Raw genomic sequence first — 26427 nt, forward strand, 5'->3', positions numbered from 1 at the left:
CACGAGCATGACCGTGATGTGCGGGAGGGCCATGACGCGCTCGCGGTGCCGTCTCCTCGGCCGTGAGGGACGGTTGTGGAAGGCGCCATGGCCGCTTTGCGCAGGGCGGATTTCGGGCGGCTCTGCGGGGGCTGCCGACGGGCCCGGCGCCGCGCTGGGCTTTGCGGGGCTGTCCGCTCGGCGGCCCCGGCCCCTCCGCGGCCCCGCGCTGCCTTCCGCGCTCCTCCGCGGCCGCGCTCCGTGCCGCGGCGCCTCTAAGCGCGGCGCGCGGGCGGAACGGCGTTGCGGGGCGCGCGTTGCGGCACGGGCGCTGTTGGGAGCGCACCGCGCGGCAGCAGCGCCGCCATGGCCGCCGCGCCGCCGCGCCGCCTCAACGTCAACGTGGGCGTCCTGGGCCACATCGACAGCGGGAAGACGGCGCTGGCGCGGGCGCTCAGCACCACCGGCTCCACCGCCGCCTTCGACCGCGCGCCGCAGAGCCGCGCGCGGGGCATCACGCTCGACCTGGGCTTCTCGTGCCTGCGCACGGCGCTGCCGCCGCAGCTGGGCCCGGGCCCCGGCGAGCTGCAGTTCACGCTCGTGGACTGCCCCGGGCACGCCTCGCTCATCCGCACCATCATCGGCGGTAAGGGCCGGGGCCCGCCCCGCCGCCCCGGGGTGGTGGGGGGCCCGCGGGGGCTGCCCCGGCACCGCGCTCCGCTCCCGGTTCGTGGGTGTCGGGGTGCTGCCTCCTGCCCGGGCGAGCGGCGCTGGCCTCGTGAGCGCCCGCCCGGCCTCGCCGCTCCTGTTGGGTTCATTCCCTCTGGTTTCAGAACACGCAGGAAAAGGGAAGGGGCTGCTGGTGCTTGGCCGGGCTCCTCAGCGGCTCTCCCCAAATCCAGACCAGTTTATTTCCCTGGAGCAGGCCGCCCTTCTCTGGAGGTCTTCAAAACCCGCCTGGATGTGACCGGGTGCCCAATGCTCTGGGTGTCCATGCTTGAGCAAGGAGGTTGGACTCACTGACCTCTAGAGCTCCCTTCCAACCGCAACCATTCTGCAATTCCGTGGCACAAATCGTCAGCCGCCTTTGAACAGCCCTGTTGTGGCAAAAGGCGCCTGTAGCAATTACATTGCACTTGTTTTTTATTTGCATTCTGTGTAGAATAATGAGCACTTGCTGCTTGCTTTCTGCTGCAGTAGAATGCTCTCTGCAGCGTCCATCTGTGCTCTGTTGTTCTACAGCTGCAAGGAGGAGTGGCGGGGTGCTCAATTTTGGAGAGATGTCATCTCTTTTAGTCTTCCCTTACACCTTTCAGTCACTTCTCTTTCTTGAAGTAGTTGTAAGCACCTGATGATCTTCTCAAGAGTGGTTTGTTTTGGGAACAGTAACTCTCCTGGGATATACTCACAGTGACTTGTCATTAGATGCTCTTTTTCTCTGAGAGACAACTAATCTGAGCTGGGGAAACTTTCTCTTGAAGAGACTTGGGAAAACTTGGAAAAAACTTTTTTTTTTTTTTTTGGTGAACATTTAGAGGTAATTTGGAAGCTTGTTCAATATACAGACTTATTTGCTTACACTCTGATACTTTTAGAAAAAGTTTAGAGCAATTGGTCCCAGCTGTCCACACTGAATGAGTAATAGGCAAAATTTATTATTGAGAGGCCTGAGAGAAGACAAAGTTGTGCTAAGTGGCCTTGATGGCAGGAGGAATTTGTTCCCAAAAGGAATGATCCCCTACAGGTAGCAAATCACATGTGAGCATGTTGGACTCATTTAATCTCAATTACACCAAGTTGTATATTTTAGTAAAAATGCTTGATTAACCTCATTTAACAGCAGTTCTTCTTTAAATATTAACATCGTGCTGCTTTTTCATTATAGTTCTGTTTCATGATACAAAGAAATGTCAGCTGTCTGCTTGATAGCGTATGCTTCAATCTCAATAGGGGAGTCTATTTTTTTACTACCAGGTTTAAAAAGTGAGATCTTGATGTTCACATCTGATCTGTGCTTCTGGGCTGTTCGGAGCTGTTAGGATGTTAATATGGTTCTGTGGCAGTCAAGCCAGAGAGCAGCATGTGCTACAGAACAGGATACAGCCTGCCGTGTTCAAGGGTCTGTGCTTCAGTACTGTCAACTCTTCCAGCTTTTCAGAAATGGAAAGCAAGTCCTTCTAGATTATGATACTTGAAAAATTCTGATTGTTTTTATCTTCCTACTCCTAGTTTCCTGAGTATATTTAGCATTTCAATTTTTTTTTTTTTAACCAGGAGACTAATCCTTTATTTATATGTATACACACACACACTTTTTTTTTTTTGTGGAATCTGATTTTGCCGTCATTACAGATGTTCCTGTAACTAAGGCTTTTAGGTAAAATCTGAGTGTGAAGTACTGTATCTTTGCATATTTACCCTGCACCTCCGTTCCTCTGAAATTGAGCCCCGAGACATCCACAGATGCTCATTAACCTACGGAAAACCTTGAGACGGGAGGGCTGCAGGGAAGGGAGCAGCACGGGAAGGAATCGAAGCAGAGCTGAGAGTGGAACTCTCTTTTGTACTGCCCTCATCCACGTGCAGCTCTTCCAGTGCAAGTTAGAGGTATGGAAACATGCCATTGCGTGCCCTTCTTTAACGCTGTGTTTCCCTCCCTTGAAGGTTGTCTGAGCTGGTTGGCTCTCCCTGGAGTGTCCTCTCCTTTCAGGATTGCTGTCTGCTGTGGCTGGGAAGCACCAGCTGCAGTCTCGAGTCTCCCACCAGACAACTGGCCTGTGGCTTCCCCACCAGGAGCTCCTCGCCAGCTCTGCATGGGAAGCCAGTTCTCTGTTCTCTTCCTGAGCCTTCTCTTCCGATAGGCCTTTTCTTGGTGGTCTCCCAAATTGTCCTCTAGTAGCAGAACCACCTTCTCTAACCGGTGCCTCCCAACTGTTGTAGGGGTTAATTCCTTTCCTGTAACAAGGCTGGTGCAACTGTTTTCAGATTAGCTGAAACTATTTACCATTCTTTAACATATTTCTGTGCTTAGGTAATTCTTAAAGGGATTTTTTTTCATGGTTGAATCTAGTATTCTTGCATTTTTGTTGTATTGCACAATATAGTGCTTGACCTTGGTAAATGCTTTTCACAGCCGTTTACAAGCTTCTGTGGAGACAACACCTTAGGTCTAAATGAATGCGGAGTATTTGAGCAGTAACCAAATGGAATGGAAAATGGAAGTCATATTTCATTCTGTGTGGCTACATTTTTCTTATAAAGCTTGTCCTTGAAAACAAAATATATCATGTGTTAAATCAAGAGACTTTTTTTTTTTTTTCACTTGCATGCTAGGAATTGGAAATGTTGCAGACAGTTCCACCCAAGATGCTTTCTGAAACTTCCATCTGGAAGGTGATAGTCAAGGTTGGAATGGAGTAAGTGACAAGCAGTTGACTTACATTATGGTTCTTGCTTGAATTTAAACTGTAACTTGTTTATTTTCCAGTCACAGATTTTTTTTCTTTTTTTTTTTTTTCTTTTTTTTCTTTGGTGCCTGATACTGCATGAAGGTGTTAAGTTAGGGAGAGCTGCTCTATGGCTTTGTCAGTGCTATGTATTTTACTCGTTTGTATCATTCTTGTGAACAGCAAGTCCAGAATTTGAATTATATAATATATAATTATATATAAATATAGTGTGTGTGTGTGTATATATAAAATATATATATATATAAATTTCAAGAGTGTTCCCAGGCTGTAGCAAGTTGGTTGTCATGTAAAAACACTGTATTAATAGCAGCTTGTAGCCTACTTGCTAAATGGAGAAAACAAAACCTTGAATAACTGAATTTTGATGCTGGATTCTTTACCTTGTCGCACGGTAAGACCCCTACATCTGCTTTACGTTTCTTTCTGTGTGTACAAGTTGCTTACAGGATGCACTGTAGCTGTTTGTTTTTGCTGTGCTGGCTTGGAGGGGAATTCTGTCAAAACTCCCCACCAAGCTGAGGTAGCCTCTGTCTCAGAGCTCTGGATTTTCCTAAACTCCTGGGTTTTGGGCAGTCCCGGGTCTATGAAGTTCAGCGTAGCTGCTGCTATTTACTTTTGGCATAGTAGAACAAGACTTGCCTTTTTTCTTTTTCTAGTTTTCCTCACCTTTGTCACAGCCCCGTGCGTCCGGTAGGGTCCTGAATGGCTTCTCCAACGAGTTCAGCAGCAGGGGATGCCTGCAGAGAGGTTACGTGAGTTAATCCTCCCGCAGAAATTCAATCCCCGGGTTGCGTTTTAAGACCACTTTGCGTAGCAAAGTAGTTTAAGCGGGAGCAGATTTTCCCCTGGCTGCTGCTTAATTTCATGGCCCGGCAAGGGTCAGTGCGCGAATGCCGCCGGACACGGCGCCCGCCCCACGCGCGGGGAGGCCGCTGCCGTGCGCGCTCTAGCTGAGCTCTTTGCAGATGCCCTTTATCTGGTTCAGTTCAAGATGGGCTCTCAAAGAACTTCTCGGAGGAAAGAAAGAAAAAATATTTTTTTTTTTTGTCTTCTGAAGTTCAAAGCACAGAGCGGCCTTATAAGGTTTTAATTGGAAAGCAACTGTCTGACCCTGGTTGTCTAAACCTGTGGGGGGAATTCTGACAAACTTGTAGTTTTGTAATCCTTCTGCCTGGCTGAACCTTTGACCTTTTTACTTTATGACTAGAGCTTCATTGTCACTGTTTGTCCCCGCAGTTGCTTTCAAAGAGAACTGCCTTGCAAGTGTCTGTTTCCACTTTGCCGCTGTGTTCTGTTAAGGAAGGGCATTAATTCATACCTGATACATTGAAGGGGCCAGGACTTTTGAACTTGCACAAGAGCTTGGGGAGGGGGAAATAAGCATAGCAAAAGCATGGCTTGCTGATGCAAATGAGTACAATGAAAACAATCTTGGGAGATCAAGGGGAGCGTGGGCTTGCTACCAGCATTCAAATTCACTCAGATACAGATTATTTGTAAGATTAACTTAAAAGTACCTAGTTCTCCTGAGTTTCTTGTAAGCTGCTAAGAGGATTTGTTAACTCAGGGTTAGTTTTGCACTACTCTTAAAAAAATATACTTGCCTCAGTATGAACTTTGCTTAATGACAACTTTGTGAAGATGTGATTGCCTCCCTCCATCCCATCTCAGGACAATTAATTTTGCTAGGCCTTCCTTCATAAAAGATATTTTATTTTATTTTATTTTATTTTATTTTATTTTATTTTATTTTATTTTATTTTATTTTATTTTATTTTATTTTATTTTATTTTATTTTATTTTATTTTAATCCTGCTGTTGACTCCTGCCACTTCACAGGACAGGAGAGAGTCTCTGGGAGTTTGGATGCTGTTCATAGCCTCTTGTCAGTGGGAGGCCAAGACTGGAAGAATTTCACTGAACTCTGTCTGGTAGAGGAAAGAGGACATCCATTCACCTTGGGAATGAGTTGTGCTTCTCAGGATAAAAGTTCTGGAGCAGGTGCCTGGTAATGGGTGGGCTTTAGAAGGGGAGTAGGGAAACAAATAGGTGATAGTGGTTTCAGCAGGTATCTTCCTACTTGAAGGAGCAGAGAATGTTTCTTTTAATGCATGTAGTAAAACAAACTACAGTCACATCGAATTAATTAGAATATGTAGAGGGGGTGCAAGTTCATCTCTGCACCTCCTTTTAATCCTTTATTGGTGACTCACCACTAACGCAGCTGTGCACGAGTGGACCTGTTGTGTGGTGCTGTGTGCGTGTCCAGCTGTTGAAGGGGAGTATCTGTTTTGCAGAAATATTTCCAAATGCCCCTTTTCCAAAGGGCTGGTTCCCTTTGAGCTTAACAGCCGTGGTCAGCTGCGCTCAGTTGGTCAGTGACTGTTTCATAGAGCAGCCACTGCTGCATAAACACGTAGCTGAAACGTGTGGGACCTCGTGCTGCTGGGTGAGCCTGTTTGAGGGACGCTGGTTCTTCAAGCAGATGCCATTCTGGTCATGGAGAAGTGACTGGAGAGCTCTGAGGGCTCTAGCGGCCAGCTTGGAGGGAGGACAGCTTAATAATGAACCTAATTCGGATGAAAATGTATTAAACTACAACTCCCATGTCAGGTACTCTATATCCTTGAGCTGTTATTTGGCACCTGATATTATGGAGATACTGTTGGATTAGGAGTTCAGGATTCCCAGCTAGCATTAGTAGGTATGCTGGCTTAAACCCTATAAATTTTTTGTTCATTGCTCCTGTAAACTGCTGACATTGCCCTGTATTAAAAATGCAAATAAATAAAGCTTATTTCTGTAAATCACTTTTTTCTTGAAAATGAAACTGTGTCTTCAGTCATTTTAAGGAATTTTGCCGATGCCCAGTACTTCTCTGGCAACTGAAAGGAGTGTTTTTATTGATACTTTAAATTAAAGCTTTTTTTTCCCCTTTTTTTTCCCTTTTTTTTTCCTATTTTTTTTTTCTTTTTTTGGCAAAAGGGCTATATATAAAGAAGAGGCAGATGAGGAGAAGAAATATTCCTGCTTAAAAACTCCTTCCAAACTTTGTCTCCGGGATACGCGGCGCACAAGAGGGCAGTATTTGCTTACGGTGTCGGATCGTAATGAGAAGCCTGCAGGGTAGCAGGTCAGCCTGGATGCAGTGACCTGACTGAAATGGAACCAAGCTCAGTAGCAGGTTTAGAGCTGAATGGGATTTGTCTTTCCCCTTCCTAAAGAAAACTAACTTTGTGCTTTCAAGAAGTTTTATTTTGTCTTCAGTGCTTTATATTTTAAGCAATGAAAAAGTACAGTCTGTATGTGCGCTGCATGGCAGAGGCAAGTAATGCAGATGAGACCAAACAGCTAGTTTTCACCCAAGTCGTGTGTAAGGGGGAAGATTCTTCATCCCCATAGACAGGGTCAAGTCTTTTTCATCTTACATTTATGGAGATAATCTAGTTTGACCTGTTAAAGCAACTGGAGAAGTGGGAAGGATGACATTCTGTGTGCACTTAGTTATTTCCCCTTCCTCCCCTCATTTAACAACTACATAATCCCAAAGTAGTTGTTCCAAGTCCTTCCTGAGCCAGTCCTGTGCTGTATAAGGCTTCTTGAGTAAGAGTGGTATAAAATGAAGCTTCTTTTCAGGTGTATTTTATAGGTGTGGGATGCTTTAAAATAGCCCTTTTTCATACACTTTTTTATCTCTCAGTATCCTAACTTTCATGGAGGAAAACTGATTTTCCTCTTTAGGAATTACTTTTTCTTTCTGCAGGTATTAACACTTTTGATAGTGGTATAATAGTGAGACTAGCCTACTCTGCTCTTATGATCTGGTTTGTATCCTCTTCTGTTTTTTTCTGACGTGAAGCTGATTTCTTCATTAGAATGACAGACTCAACACGTTTCTAAGCTAAGCATTGATCTTTAAGCAATATTGGATGGCAAATCTAGAAGAGTCTGGAGACTAGAGCGTTTAGAGAAATGAAAGAAATGTAAAGGAGCAAGAAAGTCGTGATCTCCTGATCTCCAAGTTATAGTGAATAATAGGTATAACTGAATAACCAGAAGTCAGAAAGATGAATTAAGAAACATACTGTGATTTATAGGTTAGTTCTCCATCTAAAATAGATTGTAAACCAAGGTGGCTTTATTGAACAGCTTCCTTCTTTGAATGATAATTGTCTCTAGCTAATACACATACCGAAAAACAAAGTATCTCTGGTGCTTTTGCGTGGTTTTGTGCATACTTGCTTATATACAGCAAGATTGTGCTAATCCACATTTCATTATTTGACACAAACTTGACAGCTTCTCAGGAAAACATAATAACCATAGGCTGTAGTGGTGCTGAGTAAGTCTGTTGTTTGATCGTTCTTCCTATTGACTTAAAAACAGAATTTCTTTGTTCCATCCTACTCTGTACTTGCATTCATTAAGTAGCTCCATGGCCTTTCATTTCAGTTTTTACTTCATGATGGTTCTTGCTTGAAATTATTTTGCAAGCTGTTTGGGAGAGTGGTCAAGTTTTAGCAATCCGTTTTTAGATATTTTTAAATATAGGCTAATGCAGCGAAGTCTTATACCTTCATAAAAATCTAGTACAACTTCAGGAGATGGAGCATGTTTTTAATTAAAATTATCCTGGTCAAAATAAATTCAAAGCACGCTTTTTTCATACTAGTATTTTTACTTCTGATGGATGTGTTTGCTTGCTAAATTGTTCAGTTTAGCAATTCACACCCATATACTAATCAACAGACTTTTAATAAGATTCAACTGTGTTCTGCAGCTGGATTTAGAGGCTGCCTTCAATTAGTAGATACCAGATAGAAGCTGGATGGCGCCTTGCTTGGGATGGGATGCCACTTTTACAGGAACGACCAGTTTATTCCAGTGTGGCTACAGACTGTTTCCTGAATAGGTCTGTTTTGTTTGTTTGTTATAGAAGAAGTTATGTGTTCTTGGAGGACTGCTACAACCCCCCCCCCTTTTTTTTTTAAACCTTAAGAAAAAAAATCAAAACGGCAGATGGAAAAATCAAGGGTAGAATTCCAAAAAAGATGCATGACAAGGGTTCCAGCTAAGAAAGCAAAGCAGCCCTCCGTGTTTCCGTTGTTAAAACCCACACGTTTGACTGTGGCAACTAGTTGCTCTCTGTTCTGGAACTGTAAGGTGGGCCTGGCAAGCTGGAGTAATAAGTTCCTTAGTGGTAATTTCCAGCTGGATTCATGCATGCATTTTATTCTGTGGGTCACAGCTTATAATGCAGCAAAATTGAGTGAGAATTCCAGCAAAGAAAGACCTGAACAGCTCGTACGATAGCTCTGATTGCAGAGATACCGGCTGTTCTGTGAGAAAATATTCTCAATGCTATCTGTAAAATTCAGATTAAATAGCCATTCTGAAGTGCTTCCTTTAAACTGTTTGCTTCCATAAGCATTGCAAGCTAAGTAAATACCAATAATTCTTATTTCCCATCTCCTTATCAGTTATTCCACTGAAATGTTCTTGCACAGCCTATCTAATCTCTTGAAGTGAACATGAAATGGTTAGTGTTGGCTCCCAATTTGAATTACGATCTCTTTTTCAAACCTAAGCTGATTAATTCTACATTAGATTGTAATTATCAGCATTACCAGCAGCAGCGGTGGTTGCTACCAGACAAATATGTATGTTGAGTATGACAGCAGAATGTGAATAGTGGAAGGAAAGGAAATAGAATAAAGAGTTTAAGCAAAACTGAATTACATTCAGTGGCAGGTTAGAGGGGGTAAAGGATGGCATGGAGACTGGAAGGAGAAAGAGAATCAAAGTTTGGATTTGGGGATTTTAGCAGAGGTTGAAACAGGCAAGAATCAGTGTCCCTCACTCCTGTGCTCCATGAGAAGGTGCCATGAAGCGATGGGTCAGTTGGATTTACTGTTTAGTTGGTTTAAAAAAAATTTTTTTTTCCTCAGTTTGTACTTCTGCAGAAGAATCAGGAGTGAGGGCGGTTTTCTCCGATGCCGATTTGATTTTTTTTCTTGCACTACCAAGAAATGTCGATTTAATCCAACCCCCTGCAGCACTTTCTTGTCTTCTCCGCCAAAGCTTTCCTTTATGTCTTACTTGGGGCCCAGTGTATGACTGACGTGTAATAGTTGGTGCTCTCAGATATCAGACACTATTTTTAAATGCAGAGCTCTGCCTAGATTTGTTGTGCGAAGTTGCACCTGCCTTTTTATTTCCATTAAATGTTTGTAGAGCAGGTGGCCTATTTTAATTGAGATGATTCCTGCATATGTAAAATTTGAAATGTCCTTTGAGAACTTGCTGGATAAGGAAAACTGTAGAAATGTTTGAGAACTGTTGATAGAGCTATCCAATTATATTAACCAGGGTAGGCAAAGGAAAACGTCCTTTGTCCCAGACACTTATTCATGCTCAAATCTACTTTTGTTAAATTAAACACTTTCCTTCCAGCATTATTGCTTTGGAGAAGAAACTTTCTGAAGCATGTGAAAGCTGCATTTCAGAGAAAGAAACAAAATTATTGTATTTCTCCTTTTTTGGGATCAAGAAGAGGGGGAGGGAAAATGGATTCCTTGTATTTGACTGTGCTGTTGGATAGAAGACAAAGCTCAGTCTTTCTTGCTGACTAATGTCATCATCGAGGCATTTTTTTCTCCCACAGAGCAATTTTGTGTCCATTGAGACCCCCACAGCCATTGGCAAGACCATGGCCTGAGATTAGATCTCATGCTTGGGTGAAATTCTAATGACTGTAATTGTTTCCTCTTCTCAAGTCTGTGGTCCCTTCATCAAAGAGTGGTGCGGAAATTATGCGTTTGTGTTGTGAAACGGGAGGTCACGATTACCTGGACCTGTGGTTGACTTTGGGGGGGTTTGGTGTCGTGTTCTGGCAGTGCTGCTCCACGCTGACATTCCAGTATGGGAAGTGATTTAAAGCGCCCAAGAGTCCAGCCCAGTGCGGTTGTGGAAGGGCGTCGAGCAGGTGCTGGGGTCCCATTCTCTCAGTGTCCGAAGGGCCTGGAACCAACTCTTGCTTAGAGATTTCTTCTTGGTCACTTGGATTATGTCATGAGGGTTAATTAGAGTGTGCAGGGACTTTCACTGAATTTCTGGGTGCTGCACTTGATATCTAGTCCAAGCTAGATTGTGATGCCTGAGGATCCACAGTTGGTGCTTTTTCAATTTTTGCTCTAACAAGTAGTGTTTTGAGATATTTTGATTATGTTGGCCGTGTCCCCAAGGCAAGTGTAAATTTACAGGTGCAGAATGATTTGGAATGGAAGCTTTACTGCTTTGTAGTCACTATTATTTTGTTCCTCTTGGATTCCCATGCTGTTTACATGTTTTTCCTTTGAATAACCTGAGCAGTGCCAGCATTCCTGAGAGTGAACCACGTGAGCAGAGAACTGCATCTTCCAAGTGGACTTTGTTTTCTGAGGGCTTTCTTACCCGTTCTGGGGATGTTGTCAGCCTTCACTTGAGCTTCCACATTCAAATTTGGGAGAGAAGTGCTCCTTGTTATCAGATTGAGCACTATGGGGCTGAGTGTGGAGGATGGAAGGTCGGGAGCCCTGCAGTACGTTTCTTCTCGGTCAGAACCACAGAGCTGGCCTGGCTGAAGGGCTCGTTTTCATTTGAGGTTTTTGGTAACCACCAGATGTAACTGCTCCTAAGGGGCTTCACTTGCACAATTTGCCACTACTACTTGGTAACTTGCCCTAAACCAACCCCTCCAACTCAGTGTTTGTTCATGCTAGGGAAGCGGTGGTGGAACCTGCTCTGAAGTGTTCTGAACATTTCTGATAATCAGATAATCATGTTCTCTTTGTTTGAACTGCTCTGTGAAATTCTCATGTGCTGAACTGTCTTTTGAGATTCTTCAAAACACCTAATGGAAAATCATCATGTTCAACTATGAGTTCTGTTTAGAGAGAAAAGATCCCTTTATTTTAATGGTTTTCATAATGGATCATCTCACACAGTCAATGCATTTCTGGATGTATAAAACCTGAAGCAACAAATTAAACTGTCCACCTCTAAGATCAAAATGTTTTAATTGTTTAGAAAGCACATGATCTAAACTTAGGCTCTATAACTAGTTGCAGAACTCTATTCATGCAAGTAACCTTTTTTTTTATTATTTTTTTGAAAATACAATAAATCATTCAAGGTATTTAAAAAAAATCTTAAGTACCTTTTTATGATGTTTATTTTGCTGCTGAACTAAACCTCTAAAACCCTCATTTTCAGATAAAAGTTAATGGTACTTTAACTTTTTCAGTTACAGAAGGCAATTCTCCTTTCCCTCCTATTAGTACTGTTTAAAATTTAAGCACTTGACTGTCCTTTATCTCTGTGTGGTTATACATCATTAAATTTCAGCCCCTCTTTAATACAGTATAAATTTCAGTCTTGGCAAGTATTGTATTTAGTTTTATTTAGTAATTAAATTCTGCATCGATTTCCTCCGTTACCATGAGCATCACCTTTTTTTTTTCTTTCTTTCTTTTTTTTTTTTTTTTTACTACAGTAGAGCTTTTATTAATTATACGAATGCTGTGTTATTGTGAAGCACAAATACCATAGGACCCGCGATGTCTGGATTGCTCTGTAGCATAGGCAATTTAGATAGCGTAGCCAGCGTAATATAGTTTGTTTTGTCCTGAAGTAGCGGGATGTGAGATTTACATGACTGTTGACCCCTTGGGACCGCTCTGAAATGAGGTGTATATCTTGTGAGGCAGTAGTAGTCAGCAAAAATTTAAATAAAAATAAATACACTGTCAAAAGCTCTTCTGTTGCCCTGGCAGAAAGTATGAAATAGGACCATATGCTTGATAATGGCTTCTTTGGAGAAGATTCTCTGGCACGATGTGATTTAGCCTAGCGGAATGACAGGCTATAAAGAATGCTTGTTATTTTCATGATTTGATTCTAAATTGTTAAGTAGGGCCTGATGTCTTGCGTGGACGGAAGGCCAGAGAATTGAGTCTGAAATTAATCTCTCTTACAGACCTTGGGTGGTGAATCAAATCTATCCTTTTTAAACAAATAGAGTTTTAGCATTTTGAATGTTGAAAACCTTGTTAAATTGGCCTGGGAATAAACTGATATGTCACTACTTGGAGTTTAGGTTCAAGTGATCGCTTTGCAGTTGTTATAAATTTTTTTGTCATGGTTTAGAATTAATTCTTAAAACAGCAGTAACTTGGCAGCATTAACTCTTCAAATGCTAATTTCCTAGCTGGAAATCTGTGCTTGTAGGTGAACAGAGCACCTAATATATAGGGTTGCAGCAGGGTCACGGACTGAAAATGAAAATTTGGGCTCGCCGAAACACTTCTGTCCTCTTGGCTCGGTTTATTTTTGCACAGTGCAGAGATCGCAAGAGAAAATACTCTTCTCCCAGGGCTGGCATCCTTCTTTAAATTGTTTTGGGGCTTTTTTTAGAAGCTTTTCTTTCCCTATGCCATTCTGCTGTAGCTGTATAATAACGCAGCTGTATGCCAAGCTCGTGAAGCAGAGCTTGGCACCAAACGGGAGGCTGCAGAGCGCGCATGCAGGCACCATGTGTGTTTGTTTTTGTTCTTGATCTGCCACCGCTGCTCGCGTGAGGGATACGGGTTGTGTTCTCTTGGAGATCCTAAAGCTTGCAGAGCTCTTAGCATCAGACGTTGCAAACCTGGGTATCACGGCATTGAACAAGATTTCCAGTTTTATGTGAATACAGTTGTATATGGAAGCATAGGACACAGCTATGAGTAATATACTTTTAATTTTCATATTTAACTAATTTTAAAAAGCTGTCCATTTGCTAGCAAGCTGCAGCAGGATTATCCGCCCCTTGGTCTTCTGCGTCAGATTTCCTTTAAAGTTTGGGTTAACCATGCTCCAAAGCATGGAAGAGTTTGGAATGTAATTTTATTAACTCGAAGTAATCTTTTTTTTTTCCCCTTTCTATTCTGATTTCCTACTAGATATTGGTGATAGATATTCCTACTAGATATCAGTCTTCTAGAGCGAATGGCTCAAGCTGTGCTAGATGTGTGGGAATTAATGATATGTTGGGGACTGAAACAAGCACATTTTATTCACTGGCACTGTGGTGGGTCTCCTCTTCATGCCTTGATATCACCCTCCATTTGATTCTTCCTGTCGGTGGGGCTTGTCCTCCCAAGATTGGGGTATCTCGGACTCGCTCCTCTCCACAGCGTTGTGTCGGGGCGGCCGCCGGAGCGCTGGTCACGTCCCGGAGCGGCCGCCTCCCGGGCCGGCTCCGCTGGCTCCCGCTCCAGCCGCGCTTCCCTTGGGCAGCGATTCCCTGACCCTTTGTGCGGGAGCGGCCTCCCCGCCGGGCTCCGCGGCCCTCGCGGGGAATGCGTGTCTAACGCGTTCCACTCGGCCCCTCCGTACCCTGCCACGATGTTGGGTTTAATTGGCTGTTTTTAAACTTTCATGTACAATTTGGTTGTACACGGTAAATTACCACCCTCTTTGCGTTTTCCTAAGAGCAAGAAACAAGAGTTCAGACTCCGAGCTTTCCCTCGCTGCCTTTTGCTGTTGCCCTGGAGGTCTTTTAGAGACAGCAGTGGTGGGTAGCGTTTCAGTCGGAGGACAGGCTTTTCCTAGTAATATTCTTCTTGGTTCCCAAGGATTGTGTTACTTAAGCCTTACGTGGTATTACTGTGCTCCCTTCTGCATTGGAAATTCTACCATATTTTTTTCTCCAAAGAGGCATGTTCAGATTAAGACCTGTTGCCTAACTCTACTTCATGTGCACAGGTAACCAGCGCATCCTCCAAGTGATTTTGTGCCAAGATAATTCGTTATATAACAAAGACTTTTCCTTTTCTTGTTCAAGAGTGCTTTAATGTGCACTACCAAAGCGTCAGAACTTCTAAAAAAAGCAGGAATGAGAGTTTTGGTTATTCATTTGCACATATTTTGAATTTGACACATATGAATTTGACTTCATTTGCACATAAATACTTGGAGCAGAAGCAAAAGAGCAGAAGCCCTTTGGAGAAAAAGGGGTAGTTGTATTGGGAGAGGGGGCAAGTTGGCAGGATTATATATGAAACAAATTTTGGAGTTCAAGGGGTTCAAAACAGTGATGAGTCCCTTGTTCATATTTGGTTTGACCGAAGTAAAACAAAGCCTGCCTTTATCCTCCATAGCAGGCTTATGAGCTCATATTTCGGCTTTTCCTTTCCCCTCCTTTTATGACTTGAGCTCCTGCTTTTCTTTTTCTCCCCTTCGCTTAACAGACAGTAAACTCTACACACTGCTTCTAATCTCAACAAGGCATCCCGTGGCTGACGATGCAGTGGTCCTGCATCAGATCCGATGATGCTCTCCAGGTGCGAGGCTCCCGCTGCACGCGGAACATTCCCTCCTCGTGGCTCCTGTGCCCTGCTCCTCATTCCCTGCATCCCACGGAAGTCGTGACTTGGAGCCTCGGTTTTGAATCTGAAAGTTTGTCATATTCAATTACCTGCTCTCTGTCCGTATTTTAAAGCAGTGATGACAGGTTAAAAAACAAACAAAAATAGTAAACCAAAAACTCTGTTATAATTACTTATTAGACTAATAAAACTGAAATAATGATTTTTTTTAAATTTTCATTTTTATTCTGCGCTGGATGATAGTGTTGCCGCTTGCTTGCCTGCAGCAAAAGTGGGCCCACTGCCTTCAGCTTCAGTGGGTTCCCAGGGTGAGTTTGAGCTAATTCACCAAGTTGCAATCCCTGAAATAAAGCATCAGAAATATTTCCCTGAAACATTTCCCTATCTAATTAGCTATTGAAAGCTGTCCTTTATATAGAGTGCATGTTACGGACGTTTAAAAGAATTTAAACTTGGACTAATCATGGTTTATGAGTAGCCGTCAGGAGCTATTCTAAATTTTGAGGTAATGAATTTTTATGAAACTTAGCACAAACATTTCCAAACTTTTTAATATTCTAGGGCAATGCTTAAAGCAAATGCGTTCTTCTTTTTCTATTGTTTGTTTGTTTTGAGTGAGGTGAATGGAATTCATGAACTTCTTGTTCCCTAGAAGAGCAGGCACTCATTTCGATGTAGGATTTAAGAGCTTTCATTGGGTCAGCTGAACTTCTTGAATCCATATAAAAATCGGCTTCAATCATATAATTTGGCCTTGCAGTGTCTTTTATTGTGCAAATAAACTATCAGCAATTGATTTATAAGATGCTTGTGTTTACTAGACGGGCCCATTTGTTATGTGTGACTGTTACTGCGGCCGCCTGTGCTCCCTCGGCGCATAAACCCTTCAGAGCCCCTCCGCCGGCTCCCGCCACCAGGTACTTCTGCCAGGCCCCGCTTAATAGTGGGAACGGGGCTAATTTGTTGATTTCTACCTGAATGCATCATTAAACATTACAAGAGGGGAAACTAGGGCAAGGGCTTGGTGTCTTTTTTTTTTTTTTTTTTTTTTTTCGGTTCTTTCTTTTTGTAAATCTTATTTTTGATGCAAAGGCAGCTCTGTCGCCAGCCAGTCCAGCGTGCGTAGACTCTCCCCCCGCCATAAAACAATGAGCACATTCAGGCACAACTCGTGTTTTCAGTTATTAAAAAACGGAGCCGTCTGTCTCTGCCTGTGACTTTAATCTTTAAGCCTTTATTCCCTGTGCCCCCACCCCCTCTTTCTTTCCCCAACCTTTTGTTTGTGAAGTGCAGAGCTACAGGATATGTGGGCCTGGAGTTTCTGAATGTATTGTACATTCCCCTGGCAATTACAGATGTTTATAACCCTGACTGATGTTATTTCAGTAGTGAGGAGGGTGAAGTGAAAATTAAAGAGTGCTTTTTTCTCTGCCTCTAGCAGTCTTTTTTTCTCTTTCACCCCCCCCGATTTCATATTAAATCTTAATTTTGGGTCTTTTTTCCCCCCCAATGTGTTTAATGCAGTGTTGTAGAAAGCATCCAGTACTGGATTTTAGTGCAAAACAGTTCACACCTGATGTAGGGGCTAAGACCTGTGGGGCTCTTTGCTCCAAGGGCAGAGAAGGAAGTGTAGGACTTTGCAGGCTTTAGGAGTAGAATCAAATTGATTAATTTACAATTGTAAGTGGAAAACAGCATTTTGGATGTTAGAAATTGTGGCCTGATGAATTAGTGATTCACTTTTTGATGAGTGGCTTTGCAGCATTCTTTAAGAGAGCTCTCGTTCGGTGAGAGGTTTGACGTTAGTTTTGCATGGGTTTGCCTGAGCCCTCTGGAGCTGCAGGTGGCCTGAAAGGTCCCTGGCCCTGGACTGCGACGTTCGTGTCCCTGAATCCACAGGGAGCTGGAGAGAAGAGAATCCGGCAGCGACCATCTCCGAGCGAGATGTTGGGTTTGCAGGTTTTGCTGGGACTTCTGTGCTTCCTGATCTGTAAAGAGCAGTTGCCCTAAAGCCCTGACGGATTTAAGGAGAGAACAGTTCAAGGAAACCCTGGATTTGGGGACTCTTGCAGGAGGCTGCCGGAGCTGCCGCTTGCCGCCCGCTACTTGTGTTCCCGGTTTCCCAGTCTACAAATCGAGCTGGTTTCTTAGGGCACATTCAGGGCTCTGTCTCCACTGGCGCTGGGTGCAGGCCTGCGGCACAAAAGCGCCTGCAGGTTGTTCCTAAAGGAGCAATTCTCAGAAGCACCCAGAGGGAGGCAATAGATGCTCTGCAGTAAGGCTTCTTCAAGCCTCTTGGAAAAAGCGACTGCTCTTCACACGTAGTAAATTCTCTTTATCCTGAGATAATCAAGAACTTAGTTGTTTATTGCTTGTGTGACAATCTCTGAGATGCAATATTTCTTTTTGCTTTAAAACATGGACTCTGTGATAGAATCCCGTGCATGATAATATAACTTCAGTGCAGGGTCATTTAAAAAAAAAGAAAAAGAAAAAAGATGGAGAAACTGAAATACTAGTAGAGTGCTTTATGTACAGAAAGCACAGGTATGATGTAGATATCAGTTTTGTTGCTGTTGTTTTGTTTCTTCCTTTCAAATCCAGTACTGCACCTATACATAACAGTGTCTAGAAATACATTTAAAAATAGCAACATTTTGGCTAGGAAAGCCTCTACTATGTGTGCTGATCTTGAAAAGTATATTACAAAAGCTAAGATCATAGTTCATTACCTGAAGCAGTTTGAAGGGAAATGTGTTCACGTGGGATCTCTTTGGTGTTTCTGTGCTGCGCTCTTCTCCCTCTGAAACAACCTTGGGAGCTCTGTCAAGAGCAGTAGCTTGTTATTTCAGTCACCTTGTTTTGGAAACCTTATTTTATAAGCTCGGCAAGTCTGCACTCGAAGAACAGGAAAGTGCAAAGCTGCCCGTTTGAGACTGTGCAATTATAGGGGTTATTTTCGTGTGTTTGGGAACCCAGAAATTTGACCTGACCTTTTCTTGTTGAGATGTGTTGGTGTCTGGAAGCCAAACTGAACCAGGCAAATGTGGCAAGTTACTCAATGATTAAAAAAACAAAAAGACAAAACCAAACCCGCATTTTTTCCTGCTCTCATGTGCTTTGTTTTGCTTTCAAGTGTAGGAAAAAAGGAACTTTTTCCTCGGATATGCCATGGATTGCTGCCAGGGGTGATGAGCCATATATAATGACATTCAGTCTAAATGTTAGTAACTGTTATGCAAGTTTTGTGCAGTATTCTAAATATTTGACTTTCCAGCTTTATTGATACCTGCTTTTGCAGATACTCACGTATATGTGAATGACACTAAAAAGTTAATGTTTGCTAACTAATTCATGACTTCTGCAATTCTGACTTAAAGCCAAGAAAAAAAAGAACGTATCTGAAATACCACGATGTTGAGTAATTCAGCAAAGGCTGACTTCTTTTTTGTGGCAGCCGTTTATTTATTTATTTTAACCCCTCTGCAGTTAGTGCGCTTGGCCCTAAACTAAACTTGGGTCTTCTCTGGGGTGCTGCCCAGTCTGTCTCGCTGCCAGATCTGAAATTTCCATCTATTAAGAGGCAGTATTACAGAAAACAGACTGCTAGGTGTGAAAAAGGCACGAGGCCTTTTCCTGGGGTGGCTCCTTCTTCCTTTCCCACAGGCCGAATGCAGTAGGACCCTTCATTCTGTGGGGCAGCATCTCTTCATTTCCCAGGGACGATGCAGTTAGAGCGCTTCCATTTGTGACAGTTTTTTGGTTTTCTCCAACCCTAGAAGTATTTTGAAATAGCCTTGAAATATCCTTGGATATCCTGACAGGGAGAAGGGCAGAAGCTCCCGTTGCCTTCCTCCTCCCGGGGACAGCACCGTGCGCTGCCCTACCTGCAGAACCCTGAAGAACATGAAGTGCATTTCTAGTTGAGGTCTTTTGCAGAAGGATCTCGTTCATTCCGTATTAGCAGGTATTTCTTGCCCTGAGTTACTAGTTGCAGTTGTGTCAAACTCGGAATTAAAAACAGGCAAACAAAAATTCCCTGTAAATGCCAGGTTATTTGGCATATCAGACGTGGGCTTCCTAGAAGCTTGTCTTTCTGGATATCCTGCCGTCTCTTTGTAGCTATCAGCTCAGGGGAGACTTTAGTGCCTGGTTTTCATTTAACGGGAATTTGTGCAACTAGCAATTTCTTTATTGTTCAGAGATCAAATATAATGCATATAATTGTCAGTTTTAACATGCATTTGCAGAGAAGTCTTGTGGCTTGCCAGTCTGACCTTTGCTATCGCAGACATCCCCGACTGCAGGGCGTTTGAAGCTGTGCAGTTTCCTATTTGTGCTTCCAGCTGCCGAGCCCCCGGTGGAGCGGCGTGCCTGGGAGCGGCGCTGGGACACTCCAGCTCTTCAGAGTTCCTGTTCCTTTCAAAGTGTTTCCTAGTGAAAGTTACGGTATCAGTTTCGAGCCATCATTTGCATTACTTTACAGAGGGTTTCTTCATGTGAAATTCATGTGCCCCGGTTCTGTGCGTGTCTCTCACCCCATCACACCTCCTTTTTCTGTTGAAATTTTGGAAGGTTTCATATCCTGCAGAACGTCTTCCTGCTTCATCACCGTGGCACCCCAAGGCATGAGCAAAACCCGGTGCAGTCTGGAGCAACTCCGAGGTGTCGCAGTGCAGGAAAGCAGGGAATAATTTAGTTCTCTGTGAATAAAGCTCCCTAACAAGAAGGGGGGGGCTGGGAAGGGGCAAGTTTCATACTCGCCGCATGCAATAGACAATATTTCCTGAAACAGGAGATACTAACCTCAAAGAGTTTAAAATAAAACATTGATTTTATTATTCTTTTAAAAAGGGGACTAGCGGAGGCAAAAATGGTAGAATAGTCGGTCTTTTTATCCAAAGTGCAGATGAAATTGATTAAACCTTAAAAACTCGCCTCAGTCCACCCGGTTTATTAATTGAAGAATTTCCTCTTGCCCAGAATGGGAAGTGCACATTAAAACAGAGCCTTGCCCCTGAGTAGCAGTGATACTTGAGAACGGTACATTCTCCACAATCCTATTTTCTCTCCTGCGCTAGAGGAAGTCCTAACATGGTAAAAAGCATATATTCTTTTTTTTTTTTTTCTTAGAAAAAGAAAAGTATGTTTAAGGAAGTCTTCTTTCATTTCCTTGCGAGGCATGAAATCAAATTATAGCCCATGGCCAACAATTATTTTATTTTTACATTTCAAATTCCATTTTCTGCTTCCTTTCCGTGTCTGTGAACAGGAGTTGTTCTGTTTGTGCAAAGTCAGCTAAAAAGATTACCGCAAACAGAAGAGGACACAGTAGCTTAAAGAAGCAGCGAGTCCAATCTGAGGCTTATGCTGAGGGCTGGTGGGGCAGGAAAACCTCCACGGACGCTCACTGGGACTTGACCCCCTTTTCCCTCTGCTAGTGCCGCTTTTACTGTGCTGAGAGCCAAGGCAGCTTGTATTGATAAGGCTAATGTCATATCAGACTTTTCCCACAATCTGATGCTTGCAAAAATAATGGTGGTTGTAAATTCTCAAGCTTTTTTCTACTGCTCTTGGAGACAAAAACAGGTTGTGTCTACTGATTGAAAATGCCTTTGGTTCTCCTTTTCAGTCACACCAAAATTGCTAGATAATTTTGGAACTAACACAAAAGGCTGAAACTATATATATATGTATATATATATATATTTCCCTAATATTGCCCTTGCAAGCTTATGGTTAAATGCTGGATTGAGTGTGCCAAGCAGGGACCAGACATGGTCCTGTATGAAGCTGTTTTCGCTCAGGTTCTGGGTGTCTTGTCCGTTTTGTGGTGCAGAGGAATGCTGCTGCCTCCAAGCCTGGCGGGCCCCGTTCTTGCTGCCCCTTCTCCCTGGTGCTTTCTTGCCAGTCTTGTTGCCTTTCCCCATATCTGGCTGTCATCCAGATTTTCCGTGTTGACCTCTTATCTGCCTTATTTATTTCTTTTTTCATCAATCATTGGGCATCTATTTCTTTATTTTCCCCTAAGATTTAGCTTCTTATCTTGTGGTATAATTCCCATCTTGAGGGCATTAGGGGCCCTCACCACTGCCACCTCACTAACCTTATCTGTGGAGGACAAAATCCTGTCCTTTTTCTGGCCATAAACCTTTCAGTTCCATTTTGTCCCCTTTCCCCACAAGGGCCCATGGCAGATATTCTCTCATACTCTATTATTGGCACTTTGTTTTAGCCTTGTCGTGATTTTTGATGCCCCCACTTGGTATGGCAATCACCTTTTAAGCCTAAACCTGTAAATGAGACTACATGCCCGATAATGTTCTTATGTAATTCATTCCTGCTCTTCATTTGTTAAATCTTAAAGTTACATCTAGAACTGCACTGGTTCCTTGTCTGTATCACATTTTCTCCTGGAGTGCCCTAGTATGTTTTTTCAAGTGTTTTTGCAGTTTTTCCATGGAGTGTTGCATTTTTGTTGATTTTTCCTTTACTGTTTTTCATCTTCTCTTTGCTATGAAATGCCCCAAGGAAGGCATTTTTGAGCTTCTAACAACTGGACCCATTACTATTTTTTTTGTTTGTTTGTTTTTTAGTATTTTCAATAGATTCATAACAAATGGAGCAGTTGCAAGCATTTGCTTTATGGCAAATGTATTCAGAGTCATAGAATCTGTGACACTGAATCATGCTGTGACATTGTTCTTTCACTGGACATGTGACTTATATTGTAGTATTAATAATCATATTTAACTTCCTGCTTTGGTTTTAGTTATTAATTTCCATTCATTTTAATGGTGTCAGCTGTGTAATAAGTTGCTATGTGACATAGTTTAATACAAAACACAAGCTCATTACATTGTATTACCCTTAAAAAGTACCATGTGTACTCACAAAAATGCACATATTGATTGCTCAAAGTGTTTTCCCCACTTGAGTGACCTTCCATTCGTTCCTCTTGCCCCCAGTTTCTTTGCACTGCACTTCTGTTCAGTATATAACCAAAGACCAAAGTCTTCTGCACAGCCTCAATGGTGTTTAAGTTAAAATTTAAGCAAGTTCTAAATTCAAACTGCTTTTTTCAACAGTAAATGCAAAAAAATATATCTGGCGGGGATAATGTCTGTCTACAGTTTGTCTTGGAGAATTTTTTTTAAAGGATTGGGGGAAAAAAATGCAGGAACTTCACAAATGTCAAAATTATTCAGCTAGCTCTTTACAGGCTCTAGCGTTCATTGTAACAAGATGAAAGCTTTAGTAGGCTGAAAATGGTCGTTTGTAACCATAACTTTTTTCTTGTTGTAGTTTCCACCCACACATTCACCCAGGCACCAGCCTCAGAACGGTTTCCTATCCTGAGTTCATGGGAATTACGAACAAGGGTGGCTATTTGCATGCAACAGCTATTGTAAAGGCACAGAAAAAGGAAAGAAGTGGGGTTGGAGAGGGCAGGGAACAGTTGCATTAATTTCGTGTTGTTTTGATCAAAAGCTGTAGGCAAATACTAATAGTATTTAAATTTGGAGTTCTGCTAATTCTGCATCATATATGACTTTTTGCAGTATTTTGCTAGCTTTTGAGATGTGTTTTTAGATGAGAAACTTTCTGGTAGTTTGGCTTAAGATCTTTGCTTTACTTTTTTAAATATAAAGTTTTTTATATTACAGTCTGCAATTTACTTTTTTGGTGTGTTGCTCAAAACTTGCCTTTTGAAATGGCTCTTAGCAGTGTGATAGATTAACGTCTGGCTGGTGATCCAGAATGGGCTCAGATCTTAGCAGAAACGAGACAGGAGAGGTCTGACCGTGACTAGTGAAATGCCCAATGTTCCTTGTAAGCTTCTTTGAGAACTGATTTATTTAAAGCCTTGAGAATCATATTGCTTCACTCAGGTAGTTAAGGTTTTATGACCTTAATGAGTACAGCAAAGGAATTTAAAAATCTGTAAGTATGATGAGTAACTCTAGCCCAAAAATTAAGAACTTTTTTATGAAGAACAGAGATCGAAATCTGTTCTATTTTTGGTTATGACACAAGATGTGTGTTCTGATTATGAGGTGAACTTGTTTTCACTCATATCAAATTTTGGATTCTAAAGGAAGAAATGGTAGGAACTTTGCTTTTTCTTAAGCATATTAAGCTTATTTCTAAGAAGCCTAGCTTATATTATCTTTCTGAGTTCAGATAAATGTCACATATTTATGTGTTGCTGCCAAGGTCACTTTTCTTCTTTTCCTTTTTCCTTTTTCCTTTTTCCTTTGGCAGTGATATCAGCTTTAATGTTAATATGGTAGAAAGTGTAAGCAAGCATATGCTCCTCTTTTGTATGATCTGATAGCCATATAGCATAGCTTAAATTCCTTGAGTCTATGTGTGTATATTTTTGTTGTTGTTTTACAGAAGCTATTTGGAAAAAGAAATGATGCTTAATCTTTTTAAGCAGTTCTGACTGTGAATTCTCCTCCAGGTGCCCAGATTATCGATTTGATGATGCTCGTAATAGACGTGACAAAAGGGATGCAGACGCAGTCAGCAGAGTGCTTGGTAATTGGGCAAATTGCCTGCCAGAAGATGGTCGTAGTTCTGAACAAAATAGATCTCCTTCCAGAGGGCAAGAGGCAAAGTGCCATTGAGAAGATGACTAAGAAAATGCAGAAGACATTGGAAAATACCAAGTAAGTTAACAGCAAAGTTCTTTACTTCACCTGAATACTTTGAATTGCTTCTAATCACATCTAATCTTGTTTTTGTTAAAAGGAAATGCAAACATAGTGAAGTCTTGTAGAGATGATGAGGAAAGAGCAGAAAACTTAGAAGAAACTCAAGATCACCCCTGGAAAACATCATATGTAAAGAAATATTTTTCCTACAACAAAGCTTTTCAGTTTAAAGAAGTGATTTTAGTTCAGATTTTATAAAACAATTCCAGAGTATTTGCGTGAAGGAGAACTTGTTTAGTTTATGGGCTTAGAACTTTGGTTTGTGATCTGCAAGTCTTTTAACCTCAGAGAAAGGAAAACATTAGAGGATCCCCTAACCTCAGTTAAGATAAGAAGTGATCCTTCTAATTAGGGAAAGAGCAGAATGATGGGACTTTTATAGAACATTATGTGGAGAATATAGCTGGGTTCGTGGCCATCAGTCTGGTTCAGGTAAATTATCTGAAGTGAATGACTGAAGTGGATCATGGAAGTGTCCATTCAAAGATGGAAAGATACAGGTTGATTTGCCCAAGGTTGTAATGGGGCACTATATCTGACTCCAGATACCTAACTGTTAAGTCACATTTTGAAGTGTGAGGAACAGCACTGAGCATAGCAGAAATAATGACATCTGCTCTAAAAAGCAAAGCTTGGTTGCATGTGGCAATTCCCGTTTAGCTTCTCTGTGATGGTCCAGCAGTGTCCCCTTTCAGCTCCATCATTGCTGCAGCCCTGACAGTGGAGACCTTGCTGTTTCATCAGCTGCTGTGTTGTCCTTTGGTCCATTCATTTTCATCAGCACTCTATTATTATTACATTTTTTAGTCTATTTCTCATCTGTAAATATTTGCAATCTATAGGAGAAAGCCGAGAACTTTTAATAGTTGAGTGTATTCACACACTACTAAAATTTTAGTTTTATTCTTCATGAATGGCAGTAACTGCTGCTGCAGATGGTTGGTCTTGATTTAGTCCCCAGTCATATTACACATGACTGGAAAAAAGACCTTTCTAGTTGCATGCATACATAAAGGTGACACAAATTTTTGAAAGGATTCTGGTCTGCAGAAGTACTTCCTTATGTGCACTGTCTGAATTAATGTGCACTGTCTCTTTGCACCCTAGGATACAGGTGGGTCTTAAAGAATGTCTTGAAAGTTAAGTTATGGAAACTGAAGGCAAAGTGACTTTTGGAACCCTTTGCACCATAGCAGTGATTCCACCTGGAGAGAAACGATCTGTTGTAATGTTTTAGTTAGTCATTTGAACTCTGGCTCTTCAAATGCACTTCTTTTGAACATGTCTACGTGTTGTTGCCATAACACAAATTCACTGTTTGCATGTGACGGTGCTTTATGGTGCTTTGAAAGCACCGCTGCCCTGGGCTGCTTGTAAAGTGCCAGTCCCCAGGCATCTCAGGCCCGTGTTGTTTCTTGACACCCTCTTTCCCCCTCCACTTTGAGTCTCCAAATGCATGCTTTAAATTGTTTGCATTTCTGAACTATGTTTATTAGCAGGACTTGTGCTGAACCATTTGACAACTGCCTCTGATCTCAAACATTTAGCAATGATGTTTTCCCAGACTTGTTACTTAATGATCATTGGGCCTTCACACACACACACCCACATGTGTGGGCAATTCCATAACAGGAATCAAATCTGAAGTGTATTGCAACTGCAGAATAGGTGTCACCATTTATGGTAGCGAAATTACTGCAGCGTTGTCAGGCAATTCTGTGGAAGGTGAAAAAATAGAGGAGAGTAACTGTCATATATTTGAATAGCTTGACACTTGCAAATTTGACCTCATCATGGCTTGCTCATTCCACAGATTGATACGAAAGTAAAAGCAAACTGTCCCTGTGAATGGAATTTCTGTGTTGTCATGATTTGTTGCTCATGCCAGCTTTTATCTTCGTCCAGCAGAGTCTAAACTCTACTGACAATAAATCAGTGTGATGTAGTAAGACAGTTCTAGCAGAGCTGCATCACGTTTGGAAGTACTTCTGACTTCCAAAGCAGTATGCGATTTCTCCAGCTTGTTCTGTCATATGGCAACAGCAGTTAAGGCTCCTGGTTCAACATAAGCTTATATTTATTACAATATGTTGCCCAAAAGTATGTGTTTGAAAATAAATTTCCAAAAGTTTTATGATGCATCACCTGGAATACTTGGTGCAGGCTTTTATGGTCGGTGGTAGGATTCTTGGTGCATAGTTTTATCATTCCTTTGTCCCCAGATGCCTCAGAGTTATGGCAGATAAAAAGAGAAAATACCTCATATTTTGCATTACTGTTTGATCATTAAATGAGCTCCCTGTACAGAATTTAGCAGCTTTCTTTTATCAAGGCACTGTCCTTTTCCTCCAGTCTTTTCCCTTTTTGAGATTACAATCTGAGTTGGCAAGGCAGAGAGGACTCAAAAGGATGAGAGCAATCATGACGTGGGTCTGGTTCTGTTGGTACAGATCAAGCATCTGTGATAACCAATCACTTTTTTATTGTACAGCATTCCATTACTTTATTTATATATAAATATTTATAAATAATTTGTTAATCTTGACTTCTGCAAAATGAAATATTGAGTTGATTTATAATCCAACCTCTCTTTCAAAATTGTTGTCAAAGCAAGTTGTCACATGAAAAAAAAATAGCTTGCATTTTAGTAAGCAAATGTTATGTAATAAGTCAACTGCTTTAAAAATGCTGCTAAATATTGAGGACTTAATAAAATTGATTGCAAGAGAAGAGCTAGACTGAGATGAGCTTTGGAAGAACTGTTCTTCTCTGAAGCTGCATACTGAAAAGATCATCTTTTATCCGGTCAACAGTTTAATATTTTTGATCGTTACCACTTAGTTTCATAAA

The 26427-nt window shown here is 42.0% G+C and overlaps 1 protein-coding gene across 1 annotated transcript in view; it reads left to right on the forward strand.

The window, feature by feature from the left end:
• Positions 1 to 345: 345 nt before the first annotated feature.
• EEFSEC (eukaryotic elongation factor, selenocysteine-tRNA specific) overlaps positions 346 to 26427 on the forward strand; it is a 103520-nt gene continuing 77438 nt past the window's right edge. Inside the window, exons 1-2 of the mRNA XM_026052564.1 lie at positions 346 to 625; positions 23325 to 23532. Coding sequence (XP_025908349.1) covers positions 346 to 625; positions 23325 to 23532 — 488 coding nt within the window. The remainder of the gene's footprint in view (positions 626 to 23324; positions 23533 to 26427) is intronic.

This window comes from Nothoprocta perdicaria, unplaced genomic scaffold (assembly GCF_003342845.1).
Source record: "Nothoprocta perdicaria isolate Ctin4 unplaced genomic scaffold, notPer1 scaffold_9, whole genome shotgun sequence".
NCBI lineage: Eukaryota > Metazoa > Chordata > Aves > Tinamiformes > Tinamidae > Nothoprocta > Nothoprocta perdicaria.